At 41.8% G+C, this 15,467-nt stretch overlaps 1 protein-coding gene and 1 long non-coding RNA gene across 13 annotated transcripts in view; one reads left to right on the top strand and one right to left on the bottom strand.

Moving 5' to 3' along the window:
- LOC111931530 (uncharacterized) overlaps positions 1 to 15,467 on the top strand; it is a 59,580-nt gene that overhangs the window by 20,448 nt on the left and 23,665 nt on the right. The window lies entirely within an intron of this gene.
- Positions 9,569 to 15,467, bottom strand: part of LOC147651982 (uncharacterized) — a 119,446-nt gene continuing 113,547 nt past the window's right edge. For 4 of the 10 annotated variants that reach the window (XR_015290088.1, XR_015290087.1, XR_015290091.1 and 1 more), the window contains 2 exons: positions 13,998 to 14,144; positions 11,987 to 13,072 (listed from right to left, as the gene is read on the bottom strand). Coding sequence is in view for 2 of the 10 variants with exons in the window: in XM_086900637.1 (XP_086756763.1) it covers positions 12,866 to 13,072 (207 nt within the window). In the remaining 8 variants the exon portion in view is untranslated. Of the gene's footprint in view, positions 10,510 to 11,852; positions 11,941 to 11,986; positions 13,073 to 13,997; positions 14,145 to 14,564; positions 14,718 to 15,467 lie in introns of those variants that run through there. The other 6 variants (XR_015290086.1, XR_015290089.1, XM_086900637.1 and 3 more) reach the window with 4 other exon arrangements.

Genomic DNA, 15,467 nt, shown 5'->3' with positions numbered 1-15,467 from the left:
TGCTAGCAAGTGATTAAGAAAGAAAACATTGCACATTGGCAGCAAACAAATGAAAAACAAATAATAGAGATGGATAGAAAAGCAGCTTAAAGAATTCTAATCCCATTCTAAATTAAGTAATTAAAAAAAGGAAATGCCTGGGGAGAAAAAAAGTGAAATGTAATCTGTTCTGGCCTCTTGCCCCCACCTATAATTCATTTTGCTGCCTTGAAGTTACTCCTGACTTAGTGAGGTGCCAACAAGAGTAGCATGAATCTCTGAGCATGTGCCTCAGGGAGAACTCAGCAGCTGAGAGAGTATGGACAGGAGCTGCTGCAGTCCCCTGTGTAGCTTCTGCATCCCAGCACTGCCTAAGGCATTCATGAACACCTCAGAACTCATGGCATAGCGGGGGCTCATGGTTGTGCTGCATTGCCACAGCTCTAGAAGGGAACCAGAATCTATTTTGGCCAAAGCGTCCCTCTGTGCAACATGCAAAGGCAGGAAGCCCACAGTAGCATAACACCAGAGTCTCCACAGCACTCTGAAGAAGAAAAAACCAAAAAGAAAGGAAACTGAGAGAAGATGTGTCAGTAGAGGCTTGGGGGTTGAGTTAGAACAAGGTGACCTGTAGGTCCTAATGATGAAATCTGGCTTGTAGTCTTGCTTTAGGCCACCTGCTATGCCAGACAAGCTCCCATCACCAGCAGAACCCGAGCTGCAATAACCTCTTTTCCCAGAGACTGTGAGACTCCAGGTCCTACTGGATCTTTAGAGACACTGGGAGCTGCAAGAACCAATTTAAGATCCTGGGCTGCGCTATCTGGAGCGCACAGTGTGGACACGTGAGTGCAAGACGGACAGACCTTGCTGTGAAGTTGGCCCTGCTTTGATCTTTGACAGCTGGACCAGATGACATCACTTCCAACACAAATTATTCTGTGACTTTATCAGCTGTGTTTTCCTGGGTGCCTTTACTGTCTCCTCACACTCACTCCACAGCTTGAATGCTGCCAATGTCTTCTATCATCGCAATCCATTCTTCATTTCCCTATAAAAACAGCAATAGCCACCACATCTCACTGGCTCCTCTTCCAGCATTTCTCACTAACCTCACAGCCACTGCCACACCCTGTCTGCAGGGCAATCTCTGGCAGGACACACTTACCCTATGTCAAACAGGAAAGGTTTGGGACCAAAGAGCTGAGATCATGCTGATAAACAAAACGTTTTCTGACTCATAAACACTTCCTTGCTCCCATTTGTCTCCCTGATAGAATATAAAATAGCCAATCTGAATCATATTTCTTCTAAACCCTTTTTAAAGGAACAGTTTAAATGGGACAAAGCACTTAGTTTTGAAAGGAGATTTTTGTCGAAGTTCGTGATAATTTTTAGAGTGCTGGAACTCTTTTCAGTTTTTTGCACAGATGCATCAGTTTCTACAATTTATTGTGTCACCTGTACAAAGTAGTGACTGTGATCAGGAGAGAAGTGATCTAAGAGGCAGGAGATCCAATCTGGAGTCTCTGCTCTGTCAGACCATACCGCAAAGATCAGCCTCAAAAACTGAGGTGCCAGTCCAGCTGGCAGACAGCGAAATTCATCCTGGAGTCCATTTTTGAACAAAACTAGACATTTTCCTTTTTGAGCCCGTGGGTTTTGTATATGCACACACATTTGGGACTGCATGTGTACACTCATAATTGTGAAGGACAAAAGACAGATCTGTTACACAACCAGCAATTTCATTCTGCTTCAAAATTATACCTCTCAGCCACGCCTCTCTCAGAGAATGCATCCCAACTGCAATGTTAAGAACCACGGAACTTGGTCTGGCTCATAATCAGTGCAGCACAATCAAATCTGGCCTGATTGCAAAAACCAGAGGGGCGGTTACAGACGTGATTTCCCTGGAATGTAGTCTGTAACTACAAAACTTGAGCTACCTTGTTGTGTTATCATCTTCCAGAAACAATTATTCTAGAAAATGCTATCAAAGTATCAGTCAACTGAGAAGCCTACTCAGAGGCTGAGAAGGAAGTGAGACTGAAGTAGGCTGAAGACACAGAGTAAAGGACTTCTTTAACAGTTGGAAGTTCAATTATTAAAGCATATGTTGGAGGATGACTAGCAGAAGCTCTTATGGACTGACCACTTACGGCTGTCTCCTGTGGAAGAGCTGCAGCAGTTTGGAGCTCCTCAGCAGGTTCAGGAAGACACCAAATAGGTACTCCTGGCTGAAAGGCTCAGACTTCCAAGAAAAAAACCTCCTGAGAGGCTTTCCCAGGATTGCATTTCCACAGCTCACTCACAACCCTCTGCACTGATAGAAATCCCTCCAGGTATATATGAAATATTCAGTCACACACTGCAAAACACATCCAACTCAGAAAGAACATTTCCATCTTCCTTTTACCACAAGTGACCCCAAAAATAAACTAGAGGGAAAATATCCTTTTATCTTCAGTTGATTGGCTGATTTTATTGTGGCATTCAACTGTTTGTTCCCTGCTGATTGAATACTTCCCCAGGGAGAGGTTTGCTTAAGCACTGACTTTCCTAACTCAAGAAACAGGGGAGTAGGTGGAGGTGGTAAACACATGGCACCAAAAAGCCACAAGGTCCTTGGATCACTTCTCTCTTTTACTGGTAGGAACTGGAATTCCCATTCTACAGGAATAGTTCTCATTATGAAAAGTTTTTTAAATACTAATGATGTAAACATAAAATGTGATGCAGAACAGAAATACATTAACAATCTTCATTGCACAGAGAGACGAGGAGAATTGTAGGAGCCCAGACCAGGAAGGAACCAGAAAGCAAATCTGCCAGATTGGGATTTGCCTGCTTCGCTCTGGACTGCAGAAAGCTTTCAACACCCCCAGGACACTGAAAAGCTTAGAGCTGTGTGTGGAAGTTCAAGCAGGCTGGACAAGAACCTGCTTAGGTGAACCTGCTGCTCACCTGTGCACAGTCAGAAGTGCCAGCAGCATTCACACAATTCAGTTTAGTCAGATCACCATTTCCTAATCTGGATGGAAAACTCCTGACCAGGGCTTCTTACCTCCTTGGAATTGTTAGTCTGCAGCTCATGGAGTAGCAGTGTCAAAATTAGATCATTTGTAAAAATCTTCTCAAAGAAGGAGCACTCCCTTTTCTTACTAGCATGTAATTCTTAAGAATCCAGTTTCATTATCTCAGGCCGGATATGTGTAAGGCAAAGTGTGAATTGCCCTAAACTCGACTTTTTAAATTACTTTTTACTCCATTTTCTTTCCAATATTCTAGCAATGAGCTTATTATTTAAATGGAGTAGCTTACTACACTGCCTAGGACAGAATTAACATTAAGATGATACAAAGGTGAAATATAAAAAGATGATCCTGCGAGTCATTTAAAGTAGGTGATGTTTTACTTTTTTAATTAATTCAAAAAATATTATTTTTGCAGCACTAAGTCTTCACTGCAAGTCAAAATGATGGTATGCTAGAACAGGAACGTGTTTACTAATCAGAGCTGAAACCTACCATCCTCACAGGCAAAACAGCTTGTACATCCAAGAAGCAATGTCTCCCTGTGGAAACCAGCATACCAGTTTGGGCTGAAACTGGTTTTTAAATTACATATTTTTTTTCGTGTGAAACTGCATGTGAAAAATACTTAAAATAAAAGGAAATAAATAAAATATATTATATTGATATTAATAATATTAACAAAATACAATCATATATAGTATATAATATATATTATATAATACAGTTAATAACTAATATTAATATAGTATTACATAATATATTAAATACGTTAAAAAAATAAGAAATAAAAAATAAATACTTAAATAACTAGAAGGGCTACAGGATTAAAATAAATTATTTCAAGAATGTTTTAGTAGGCCTATTTCACTCACCCAAAAAACGTATTTTTATCTCTGCCTCAAATAACAGTGATAATTTTATGGCACTTTGGAAACAAAAAGTTATCCAGTACAGTTTTCACTTTGCCAGTAACAAATATAAATGTTGGTACCACAAAATCATGGCCTTAGAAAGGACTGTTGGTTGGGTGATGCCATTTTAAAAACACTTCATTCACTTTTACACTGCAAAGCTTCAATTCAAACTTATATTCCTGGATTCATTCTCCACAGACAAGAACAAATACCTCCCTGGAAAATGACTGGAGACTTGTCACAGTGTGCATTTTTAAATGATAAATCAAGAGAGATCTAGGCTGTTCCTTCCCAAGTCAGGTGTGAACTCAGACCTGTTTGTCTGCAGTTGGGTGGAGTCCAGGAGACAAGTAACTGAGATCCAGCTATGGAAGTTGCTTTTCTCCAGTGGATTCACAAGCCTCCAAGTTGTTCTACTGCTGACTTTAAAAAAAATGCATTAAAAACCATGATGTTTAACAATGGCTGAAAGGTGCAATACTTGTTTTCTGCTTGCTAATCACCTGTTTGAATGCCTGATGTAGAGTCACGGGCACTCACCTGCCCCCATCCCTGTGAACACCTGTACTGGAAGTGGTGGCCCATGTGTTTCAGTAGAAACATCTGTTCTTAGCCACTTGTCAGAAGGGTAAGATGACAGTGTGTGAGCACTCCCTCTGTAAAAAGAAATAGCTTATTCTATGTAATACAATCATCTAAGTACTGTTTAAACCACTGAGCAGGAGAGGAAAAGATGGCTGGGAGGGATAACTTCTGCATTATTATTGCAACTTTTGTCTTTCTATCTATAAACAGCACATTGTCATATTTATTCTTTCCCAATTCTTTACTCTCGACACCCAGTGGGACATTTATCTCCATTTCTAATAGCCAAATCAGCTACACATTATTATCTCTAGATTGCAGGTCTGAACTGCTCAGTTTTAGCTGCAACACTTGGATGGAAGGGATGGTGGCAAAGAAATGAGGTAGTGTGACGCTGCGCTCTACACCTTTCCAAGCCTCGGGCTAGCCCTGGACAACTTGGCTAATGGCAGCGCCAAGAGTGGGGAACGACACAGGAACGACAGTCCATGTGCCGAACCTCCAGAGCTCCCTGCACTCGGGCTCTGTAGATCCCAGGCGTCGCGGGTTTCAGTAAAGGGATGGAGGAGGCTCAGAGTCTCTTTGTCTTCCCAGGAACAGGTTTTAATGAAGGGTAAAGGGAGCAATGACAGGGGAAAGGACCGGGATGGTAAGAGAGGAGAGCAACTGAGCCCTGAACAGCTCTGTGCTTCCAAATTTAAAGAGGGGAGGGTACAAACTGAAAAACCAATCAGGACACAACCTGGGAGGAGACGAAGGAGGGGTTTACAACACTTGGGACCAATGAGAGGAAAACATGGGTGGGACGGTGGTCACAACACCAATGGGGCCTCGAGTAGGGGATGAAGGGCATGGAAAATGCTGGAACAAAGGGCAGGATTAACAATGACGGACAAGGGCTAGGGGCAGGCTGAGGGTGATAAGCAGGGAAGATTCAGGAACAACGGGAGGGGTTTATTAAATTTGACAACTGGGCAAAACCACTATCTGACAGTAACAGGGGGCTAACAGGAACATACCATCAAATCAAACAGAATTAACAAACAGAATGCAACAGTAGTGCTGTTTCTGTGTGAATGATACTACTTGATTAGCTAACAAGCAGCATTCACTGTCCATTTATTTGGCACTGGAGACCTCCAGTCCTAATTCAGCACTATGGCCTGACAAGTGTATGACTGACAGTGCCACACAAACAGCTGTTTCGAGCTTTGTTGCAGGCAAGGAATTGTGCAACAAGTTGTCTGCCAATTCTAGACACTACAAAACTTGAAAGAGGAAAGCAAGCATGGTCTCAGCACAAAGGCCATTTTAAAACATTTTCCTGCTTTTCAAACCCCCCTCAAGCATTTTATCCCTCTGAGTTTATTCTTTTAGCTTTGGCATTTTGGCCTCTCTGTAGCAAAGAACGTGTAATTCAGTACACATTAAACAGTAGCATATTCTCACCCACAGTTTTATCTTCTTCATGGTCACTTTCATTTTCACAGTTATTTCCTCAATATATGATTATTATTCCAATGGAAATAAAAGCTGAAGTTTTCTATTTAATAGGAGCAGGTAAGGACTTGGGGTGGGTCTAGTTGGGAGAAGAGGAGGCTGAGGGGCAACCTCATTGCTCTCTGCAGTTTTCTGGGAAGAGGAAGGTGCTGAACTCTTCTCTCTGCCATGTGTGGCATAGATGGAAACGGACAGAACTGTGCCAGGGACATTCAGACTGGACATCAGGAAGCATCTCCTAACAGAGAAGGTGGTCAGACACTGGAACAGGACACAGGAACAGGCTTCCTTGAGGGGCTGTCAATGCCCCAAGCCCAGCAGTGCTAGAGAATCACTGACCCAGAGCCCCTGGCAAGATGCTTTAACGCTGGGTCCGCCCTGAAGCGCTGCAGCAGCTGGAGTGGGGATCGCTGTAGGTCCCTGCCAACTGCAAAGGTCTACTCTGTTCTCATTTAGCCGTAACTAGGGGCTGACAGTAATTGGGAGCTCTGCTTTGAAAGCCAGAGGGATTTCATTTAGCCCTTCAGGCTGTTTCCATTATGCATTTTTCACATATCATAAAACAGACTAACCTTACATGGGACTGTAGAAAGTCATATTCACAGCCAAAGATGAATCCTGGAGAGCTTTCTAAAACACAGGCCAGAAAATACCTTGAAGTATAAAAATTAAAAGAATAACTTTCTGTCATATAAAATAAGTGGACTGTCAAAAAGCAAGACATTACAAACACCCCCAATTTGGCAGAATTCAGAAGTAAATGTCAATTCCACCTTATACTTTCATACTAGCAATGCATATTTGTGCTTATTTATGTTTCCAGATTCATAGATGAGGTAAATATGGCCAATAAAAATAGCAAAAATCTACTAATAGATTTTTCAAAGTTCACTCAGCTCATAAATTTAAGAATTAAAAATGACTGAAGAACTCATGCTCCAGACAATATATTCAGAATAAGGATAAATAAAATAAATGTCCTGAACCTCACAATATTTTATCAGATACCCCAAAAATAACTGGAAGAGCAGCACCTCTTGCAAACAGAGTGTTTTGATCAGTCATCTGCTGATGTAGTATAAAAAAAATGCACGGAATGTCCATTTTTCCTCTGACATTTCAAAATTATACTAATGAGATAATCTACCAACAGGAAACTGATTTAAAAGAATTACTTTGTCAAAGTGCCAAATCCCCTTCAACTCATGTTCATTGTGAAGACCACTGCCAACATGACCACTGCTGCTTTTCTGAAGCATTGTTTACTCTCTGTAAAATTCCTTATTAAAAGAAAACAAACCTTTCCCTGGAGATAGGTGGTGGAGTAGGGGAAACATGTTAAAAATCAAACTTTGCATGGGAAAGAAGACCAGGTCCAAAAAGGACCTTGTTTGTGGAGAATAGGTTGTTCATCTTTCTCTGTAAGATGTGCTGAAACAATCAGGTTTAACAAATACCCAAACCCAGAGCACGATGGTTACATTAGCCTTAGACTGGGAAATAACACCTCTACCTGTCCTTCTCTAGATTCCCTAGAGCAAATACTGAGAAAACTGAGACTTGTCACACCAGTCCCCCATACTGAGCAAATTTTAAAGCAAATACTTCAAATGGATTGATTTGTATATGCAAATATCTCTAACCCAACACCTGAAGCTGTAGCAGGATTTATCCGGTTCCAACAGCCAACATCAGTTCCCCTGTAGCAGATCACTCTACATGCAGAATATGCAAGCTGGCAAACACAGTAACAGCAAAAGTCAGTGCCTCATCAACTAATTCATGTTGCAGCAACTTTCTTTTGCCCTCACATATACCATAAAGCACCTCTGCATAATGAATGGGCAGAAATAATTATGAGTGCAAAAATAACCTGGGGGGGTCTTAACCACTGTAATAACAAACATTAGGAGGCATTTTCCAGCATTAGGCCATGGTTTTTACTTTCTGACTAAACTGTTTTTTCACCATCTGTTTTTAATGATTCTCACAGATGACTGGTTTACTGTTACCTCCTGCATTTTGTAATAGTTATTTTTAAAAGGTTTAAAGGTTTCATCTTAATTATTTTTCTTGAAGTAGCTGATAGTAGTTATCCACATGATAATCTCCATCAGACATCCCGGCAACAGTTTCATAAGAAAAAGTAAAAAATAGGCAATGCTTGACATCAAATTTAACTTAGATGAAAAAGAAACTTCCCACATGCTTGTAATGGGTGATGCACTGAGACCCAGGTAAACAACTGGCAGGGCTCAGAGAGTTTTTTGTTTATAATAACCTGCTAAATAAGCCCACAAAGAAAGCTATGAGGAGATGCAGTCTAATGAACACATGTATTTTGTGACTTCTTGTGAGACCAGTGAGCACTCACTGTCAGTGGTAGGCAGTATCCCAGATCAGCAAACACATGGGCACTCACACCTGGGCCCCTCCAGACCTGGGAGATTCAGGGAAAAGAAACTTTTGAAACTGGAAGGAAATCTCATTTGATTACACCAGCTGGCTAAATATCTAAGTTCCTTGCTATCAGAATGTGCTTTGTGTCAGTGAGGAGGAGGTACCATCCCTTGTGACACAAAACCTGTCAGCTTCCTTGGTCACTGTCCCGGCCATGGCTGCAGGGTGCTCGTGCATTTGGTGCGAGGACCAAGCTTTCCTACTTTGGAGGAACAAAAGAACATCACACACAGAAAAGCACAAAGCTCACAAACCCACATCAAATCTTTTCCTTCTGCTTAAAGGTTCCAAGAAAGCTTTGGTAAAAGATTAGGAAAAAGAGTGGCCAGTTTGTATGGAGAATTCATACAAAAGAAGACATCCACATTGAACCTATGGAATGTTTCAGCTGAACCACTCAGCAGCAGCTACTGAAACTCTCCCCTATCCAAACAACGCTGGGTCCAGGGAAAGTTCTGGAAAGCACTCAGCTTGCCCCTCACCAGAGAAAAGCAAGCAGTGATTCTGTGAAGCTTGGGGAGCCTACAGTACGCTAAATATGGGAAATAACAGACTACATCCTGGATGTCTGGAGATGGAAAGAAATACATTTGGTTATTTGTCACCTTGACAGAACAACATTTCTATCTCCCATCTGTTTTGCAGTATTTTATCTAGTCTTTTTCTGAACTCCTGAAAACCGGTACTTCCATACCTTTCAGTGGTACCCTCAGCATATTTCATCACAGATGCCAGCTGATGTTCAGCTTAAGTGGACACTTCTTCATCTCAGTCATTTTCTGCTACAGCTCATGGCAGAAAAACATTTATTCCAGCTCTGTGCCACTGACACTGGGGATGTTTGTGCAGGGGATGGATTATGGCATCTTGAAGACCTAAGTAATTGTGTGACAAGTACCCAGCTTTTTAGGGGGAGCTGCTTTTTTGGGGGAACTGCTCTTCCCCAGAGGGTGCTGCACCCTGAAGGAACCTCTCAACCTTCTAGAGCCACCCAGTGACTTCTTGTTACAGAGAGCAGTATGCTGAGGAAAGCCGAGGAGGAAATTCTGCCAAAGCTTTCTCCTCATTTCCATGCCCTGCATGATAAACAGATTTTTTTTCCTTTTTTTTTTTGTTTTTTTTTAATAGCAACACAAGGCTCATGTAGCTGCTATTCTGTAGTATTCAGCACTGCCCTGATGGACACAGCTCCATGAAGGCTGCAAGACAGCAGTTTATACTTTTAGTATAGAAGCAGAGTAAAGAGAAACACATCATGGATGATCTGAGAATACAAGCAGCTGCTTGCTTATACCAAGATCTAGGGGTTTTTAAATCTAAAAATCATGTATTCATTTTGGGGCTTTGTTATGTATTTTCTTGTTTGAAAATTTAGTATTATTAAAAAGCAAGAAAAAACTGGTTTTTTATGCACAGCCCTGTGAAAAGCTCTGGACACTAAGTCCTTCCCTGAAAACATTACCTTCACATGATTCCTGCTACTGGTTTCCTCTAAGGGAAGGACAGACAGTGTGATTTGACTTGAGTAGCCATCCTCACCTGGCCTGAACTCTAAATGCATTCTTAGATTCACTCTAGCTCTATGATGAAATTAAGTATATTAAGCTTAACATTGTAATTTAAGCTTAACCCTGTATTTAGCATTTTGCTTCCTGAAGCCCTACAAGGTTCAAAAGCCCTCAGCAACACTGCCAGAGCAAAACAGCAAGGAGCTCCCTTCTACTCTAGCTAAACCCCACATGTCATTGATAGCAATGGAGTCAGTTCAAAATCAACAATCTTCCCACAAAGCCAAAGTCTTATAAACCCAGGTAATTGGTGCCAGTACTCACCTGATCCTACGTCCTCTCAGTGCATTTTGCTGAAACAGGTGTTTGTGGCAGTGCTTTATGCTCTTAGCTTCACTTTCATCCTACTGTCTCTCACTAGAGAGGTACAAAAAGAGCTGCTCTTGTGTAGCCTTCACAGTCGAGCTGTTTCTGAGCACTAAGTGCCACCTCTTCATGTATATGAGGCCTCACAGAGCCTCAGTGCTGAAAGTCAGGAGAAGACAAAGTCAGTAGGTAAGAATCCTGCTGTGTCACTATGGAATTCCTCTGATAGATTTCTGTTTGGAATTCCAGCCAAGAGAGGAGCACTGATACATGCTTTTCTCACAGTTCTGCCAAACTGCTGCCATGCACTACACCTCTAAACCTGCTGAACTCCCAGGTGCAGTTGCATTTAAAGACTGCAGAAAATTCACCCATTAGTAAGAATCTTGCCATGACCTGCTGCCCTCTGCAAAGGTGAGGAATGTGTCTGACACTCTTCACTGCCTTGAAAAGCCCACTACTTACTCTTCACTTTTCTGCAAAAGCCGTTTTGTTTAACCTCTTGCCAAGTACACAGGCAAACACTCTGCACATCCAAGTGACAGTCAAGAACCAGATCCTACTGCTCACTCGTCTCATACATCACTTAGATTATTTACTTAGCCTGACAGAACAGCTGTTCTTGCTCCCAAGTGAAGGCAGAAGAGGACTCTGCTCCTGAAAGCTTTAACCCAGTCCTGAAGCAGAGCACAACATGCCAGGAAGGGGCAGGCAGTGGAGAGCCACGGTGCAGAAAAGGCCAAGTCAGTGTGACACGGGCCAGGGAGCTCATTCATGCCGAGTGCAGCAGCACCAGCTCAGCACGAGCGTGTGAATGCAACAGGACAAGCCCAAATCCCTTCTGGCTCCCCATTTCTCCACCTGCAGCAGGCAAATACAAGAGCTGGGGAACTCGGGGGGTGAGCCTCAGCCGGACAGAGGCCAGGTGCTGCTGCAGCATCAGGGCAGACTGCTGTGATTAGAGGGGGGACGCCTCCCCAGCCTCCCTTCGGCACCTCTCTGGCAGCAGACCCCGTCACTCGTGGTCAGGACAGTTGCTGCAGTTTCAGGTTAGCAAAGCAAAACCAAGCCAGTTTCACTGGGAATACACTGAATCCAGTGAAGATGATCACTACATATGCATTTGCCTGGAGTTCAAAGCTGGAGTAAGAGACGCCACTATTATTTGCTAGATGGAAATCTATGACTCTCTATTATCTTAATATGCCTGACACATGTTTCACTTCTCTGGCCCCTAAGGGACACAGAAATTACACACAAGAACACACAAAAAAGCAAAGCAAATGTGTGTTATGATGACTCTATGTTTCCTTTTGCCTAAAGCAATCTGACATAATTAGCCAGCTCACAAGTAAAACCTTTATGTTTTATCCTTTTACCAATTTAAAATAAAAACTGTACATTAGCATGGGTAGCTTGTCATTTTAATACACTTTGATGTTTGCAAGCTTTGAAATATCATGCTCAAGTTTGAATGCAAATTTGTGTTTCCAATTACATACTCATTAGTTCTTCTGGAACTTCTTCCTAATATTCGCAAAATGTGTATAGCTTCCTCTGTTATTTTCCTGAATTGCTTTAGAATGAAACCTGGTATATAAAAGACAAATGAAGAAATCCATTAACACTCAGGAACTTTCTTAAACATCACATTTAATTTCTAAGGATGTCATAATTTGTCACTTGAAAAAAGTTCCAAATGTCCATGCAGACCCCATTTGATAGCACAGGCAAATAGTTTGTGCCTACAGCACTGTCAGCCTCCAGAAATGCCCATCTCCATTACCTACTCATCTTACTCATCTGAAAACTCAGAGCAGCTGCCTGGAACAGAGCCAGACAGAGGTAAATAAATACATAAATAAAATAAAGTGAGTATTTATTAAAGACCTTCCAAGGATACACCCTGGGCAGTGCAAGAGCCAGGCCGTGGCTCCAGCCAAGATGAGCACCCTGTCAGGAGTTTTCCCACTTGTGTAAGTTCTGGTCCATTTCCATACTGGGGTTAATTGTCCATTTTCAGCTCCAGTCCCATCCTCCCATATTGCTCTCCTCAATTCACTGCTGGCTGTGCTTTTTTTGTGGCTGAAGCTGCAGCGGTGTCCTTGGTTCTGTGGCTGCAGAAGGATTGTTGTGTGTGCCTGAGCTGTGAACAGAACCTGCTGACACTCTGTATGAAGTTCAGAGTTACTAATGCAGTACAGAATCTGGAAAACGTGAAAGGTAAAACTTGAGGCATCATTTCCTCCCTTTAGAGGATTGACAAGGCCTCTATCTTGTCAGGTCTCTGTTCTAAATATCTACTAATAATAGGTATTTAATAATAGATAAATGTCTAAGAACAATAAATATCTAACAATAGTAGATATCTAACAGTAGTAATGTCATGCACAGTCAGGTATCATGCAAAGAGTATCATAATTACTGTGAACAGTACAGAAGAAGAATCATTTAAAGCAGGTTTTCGTCTGCATCAGTCTCTGTTTTTACAGTTGTTTCAGCAGCAGAAGCTTTCTTAACTCTGAGCAGTGAATCCAGGGCCCTTTGTCAGCAATTTTGACTGAGGTGAGGGTGGACAGCAGAACCTGGAATTGTCCTCTCCACTTGGCTTGTAGAAGATTGCTGTCCCACCCCTAACACAGACCCAGTCTCCAGGCGGGAAGGGATGTGCAGTCGTGTCTGGTCCTGTTGGTCTGGAGAGCACGATGTAAGCCTGGAGCTTCTGCAGAGTGGAATTGAAAGCCATTAGTTATCTCTGAAAATCGAGTTTCCCCTTCATGTGAATGACCCCTGCAATGTGTGGAGGCTGATATGCTCTGCCATACAGTATGTCATAGGGACTGGTGTTATCCCTCTGCCTCGGCTGCATGTGGATTCCCAGCAAAGCTATAGACAAGGCCTGAACCCATGTCATGGATGTTTCCTGACAAACTTTGCTAATTTCTGTTTTGAGGGTTCCATTCATGTGTTCAACTTTTCCACTCATCATTATCACTGTCTTTAATGAATGTTTTGGTGCATATGAAATACTAGTTCATATCCTTAAAAGGAGTGAAATTTCAATGACTGTCTAGATTTCAGTGGAACAAAGCAAATTTGCAACTATTTAAATGTGATTAGGTTTTTTTTTTTTTTTTAGTTATCTACCTCCATTAAAAACATGGGTAATATTTTCAACTCAACTGAAGTAAAAGCCACACTTAAAAAATAAATACACAAACCCCACTGCCAGGAAGTTCAACTTTTGGAACCTGAGGCTCATTTGTGTGTACACTAAAATGTGTAACATGTAGTTTGAGAGGAAAGAAGAGCTGGAAGGGAACATTGGGTCATCTGGTAGCTGTCACCACCCTGCCCAGGAGTGATGGCATGGAAATGCTCCCAGACAGATGCTGGTCTAGCCTGTTCCCACAGATATCCCTTCCTGGAGATTTTACAATTCCCCCAACCTATCTGTCACTAACAGACTTTTCCCACTGTCTGCTTATAAACATTATTTCTCTACACGTTATGTCAGAGCCTGAAAGTGCTAAACCTAACAGAGGAAATCCCCAACTGATAATGTGGCACTGTCCTGATTAAGAGGAAAAAATTTGGAAAGCAGCCACTCTAAAGAGTGAAGAATCAATACTGAAACTGTGCAGTACCTGTGTATGCAGGAGGAACTTGGCAACACAAGCCTGACAGGCACCACTTGCCCTGGTTCTGCACTCAAAGTGAATATGGTCCCACTGGGCTCCATAAAATGCCCACTTTCTAAGCCTTTCTTCCCCTCTCTACATTTTGGGTAAAACCTGCAGTCATTAAAACAGCAAAGAAACAACAAAGATTGAGGCCAACTCCATCAAAATAAAAGCTGGCCAAGTTTCATATCTACTGCACATTTTAGATGTCACAGAAGCAAAGATAACAAAAGTTCATACATCATTATTCGTATTTGCAGGCTTGAGCACAAAACAAGCTTTTTAGTATTAATAAACCTACAACAGTATGCTATGGGAGTTTTAATGACTTTAAATTAACACAGATCTTCTTAATTAAACTTTTTTCATTAAGAAGCAAATCTGTGCATGAAGCAAATCAATTTTTTCCAGCATGCCAGTAGCCTACAAGTTGGGTATTACAGAAACACTAGCAATGGAGTTCTGCATCTTGCTCCAAAAGGGCTGGATGCTTTCCTACAGCCACACCACAGCTCAGAGAGGGGCACTTACTCAGACAATATTTGTAGTGTTCTCTCACAGTTTGACATTTGAAATGTACCAGGCTCAGCAGAAATCTAAGAGTTAATTTTGTAGGTATTTAAAAATAAGGTACTGGAGTTTTTTTCCTTTGCTTTACAGCAGCATCTTAAGACATGCAATTGCCTAGAAGAGAAGGAACACAGTGACAGTCCATAGGACTGCTTTCTGCAGTCATAACCAGAAATATTTATCAGTGGTAATTCTAAAAAGGAAGCTATAAAATAATTTTGAAGTATTTCTGGATTTTTCTTCAACTTTAGGGTTACTTCATCCCTGCTCTATATTGCTTTAGGGCTGGGAGATGAGGCAGCTTACTGGGCTACATCTCAGTGCCTGTGCCTGGAGTCAACTCTCAAGGGAGCAGTTTGGGCAGGCAGAGGAAGCACGCTCTGAATTCATTGTAAATACAGACAAATGTCTGCACAGCAAAATCATTCCTGGAGCAGGTTCAAAGATGCCCACCTGTCCTTCTCTGGAGCAGAGGCAAGGAGATGGCCCTCCCCCAGTCCATGCTATTGGACTCTTCATTTACTTCAGCCAGAATTTTTCACCAACTAAAGCTTGTTCTTAAAACAGGAAATATATATATAACTTGTTCTATTAAAGATGTTTTGATATTTGAAGGCACAATCCGAGTAATTCTGAAGTCTGAATAACATCCATGACAGCATTCTACCAGAGTTATAAAGCCAATTATTTTATTAGAAGACATCTGCCTGTTACTAATAATAGTCTGGTTGCTTTACTGGAAATATGAGCCAAACGATCACCCAGATTACAGGTTGTGCCAACAGCATTTTATACTGCAACTTCCTCAAAAATTGGCCTTGGAAATGGAAAGGTCATTTAACAAGAAGGGAGAGCATTCTGGAG

Source organism: Cyanistes caeruleus, chromosome 8, assembly GCF_971803275.1.
Source record: "Cyanistes caeruleus chromosome 8, bCyaCae1.hap1.1, whole genome shotgun sequence".
NCBI classification, from domain to species: Eukaryota; Metazoa; Chordata; class Aves; order Passeriformes; family Paridae; genus Cyanistes; species Cyanistes caeruleus.
This window is presented reverse-complemented; position numbering and strand designations above follow the sequence as displayed.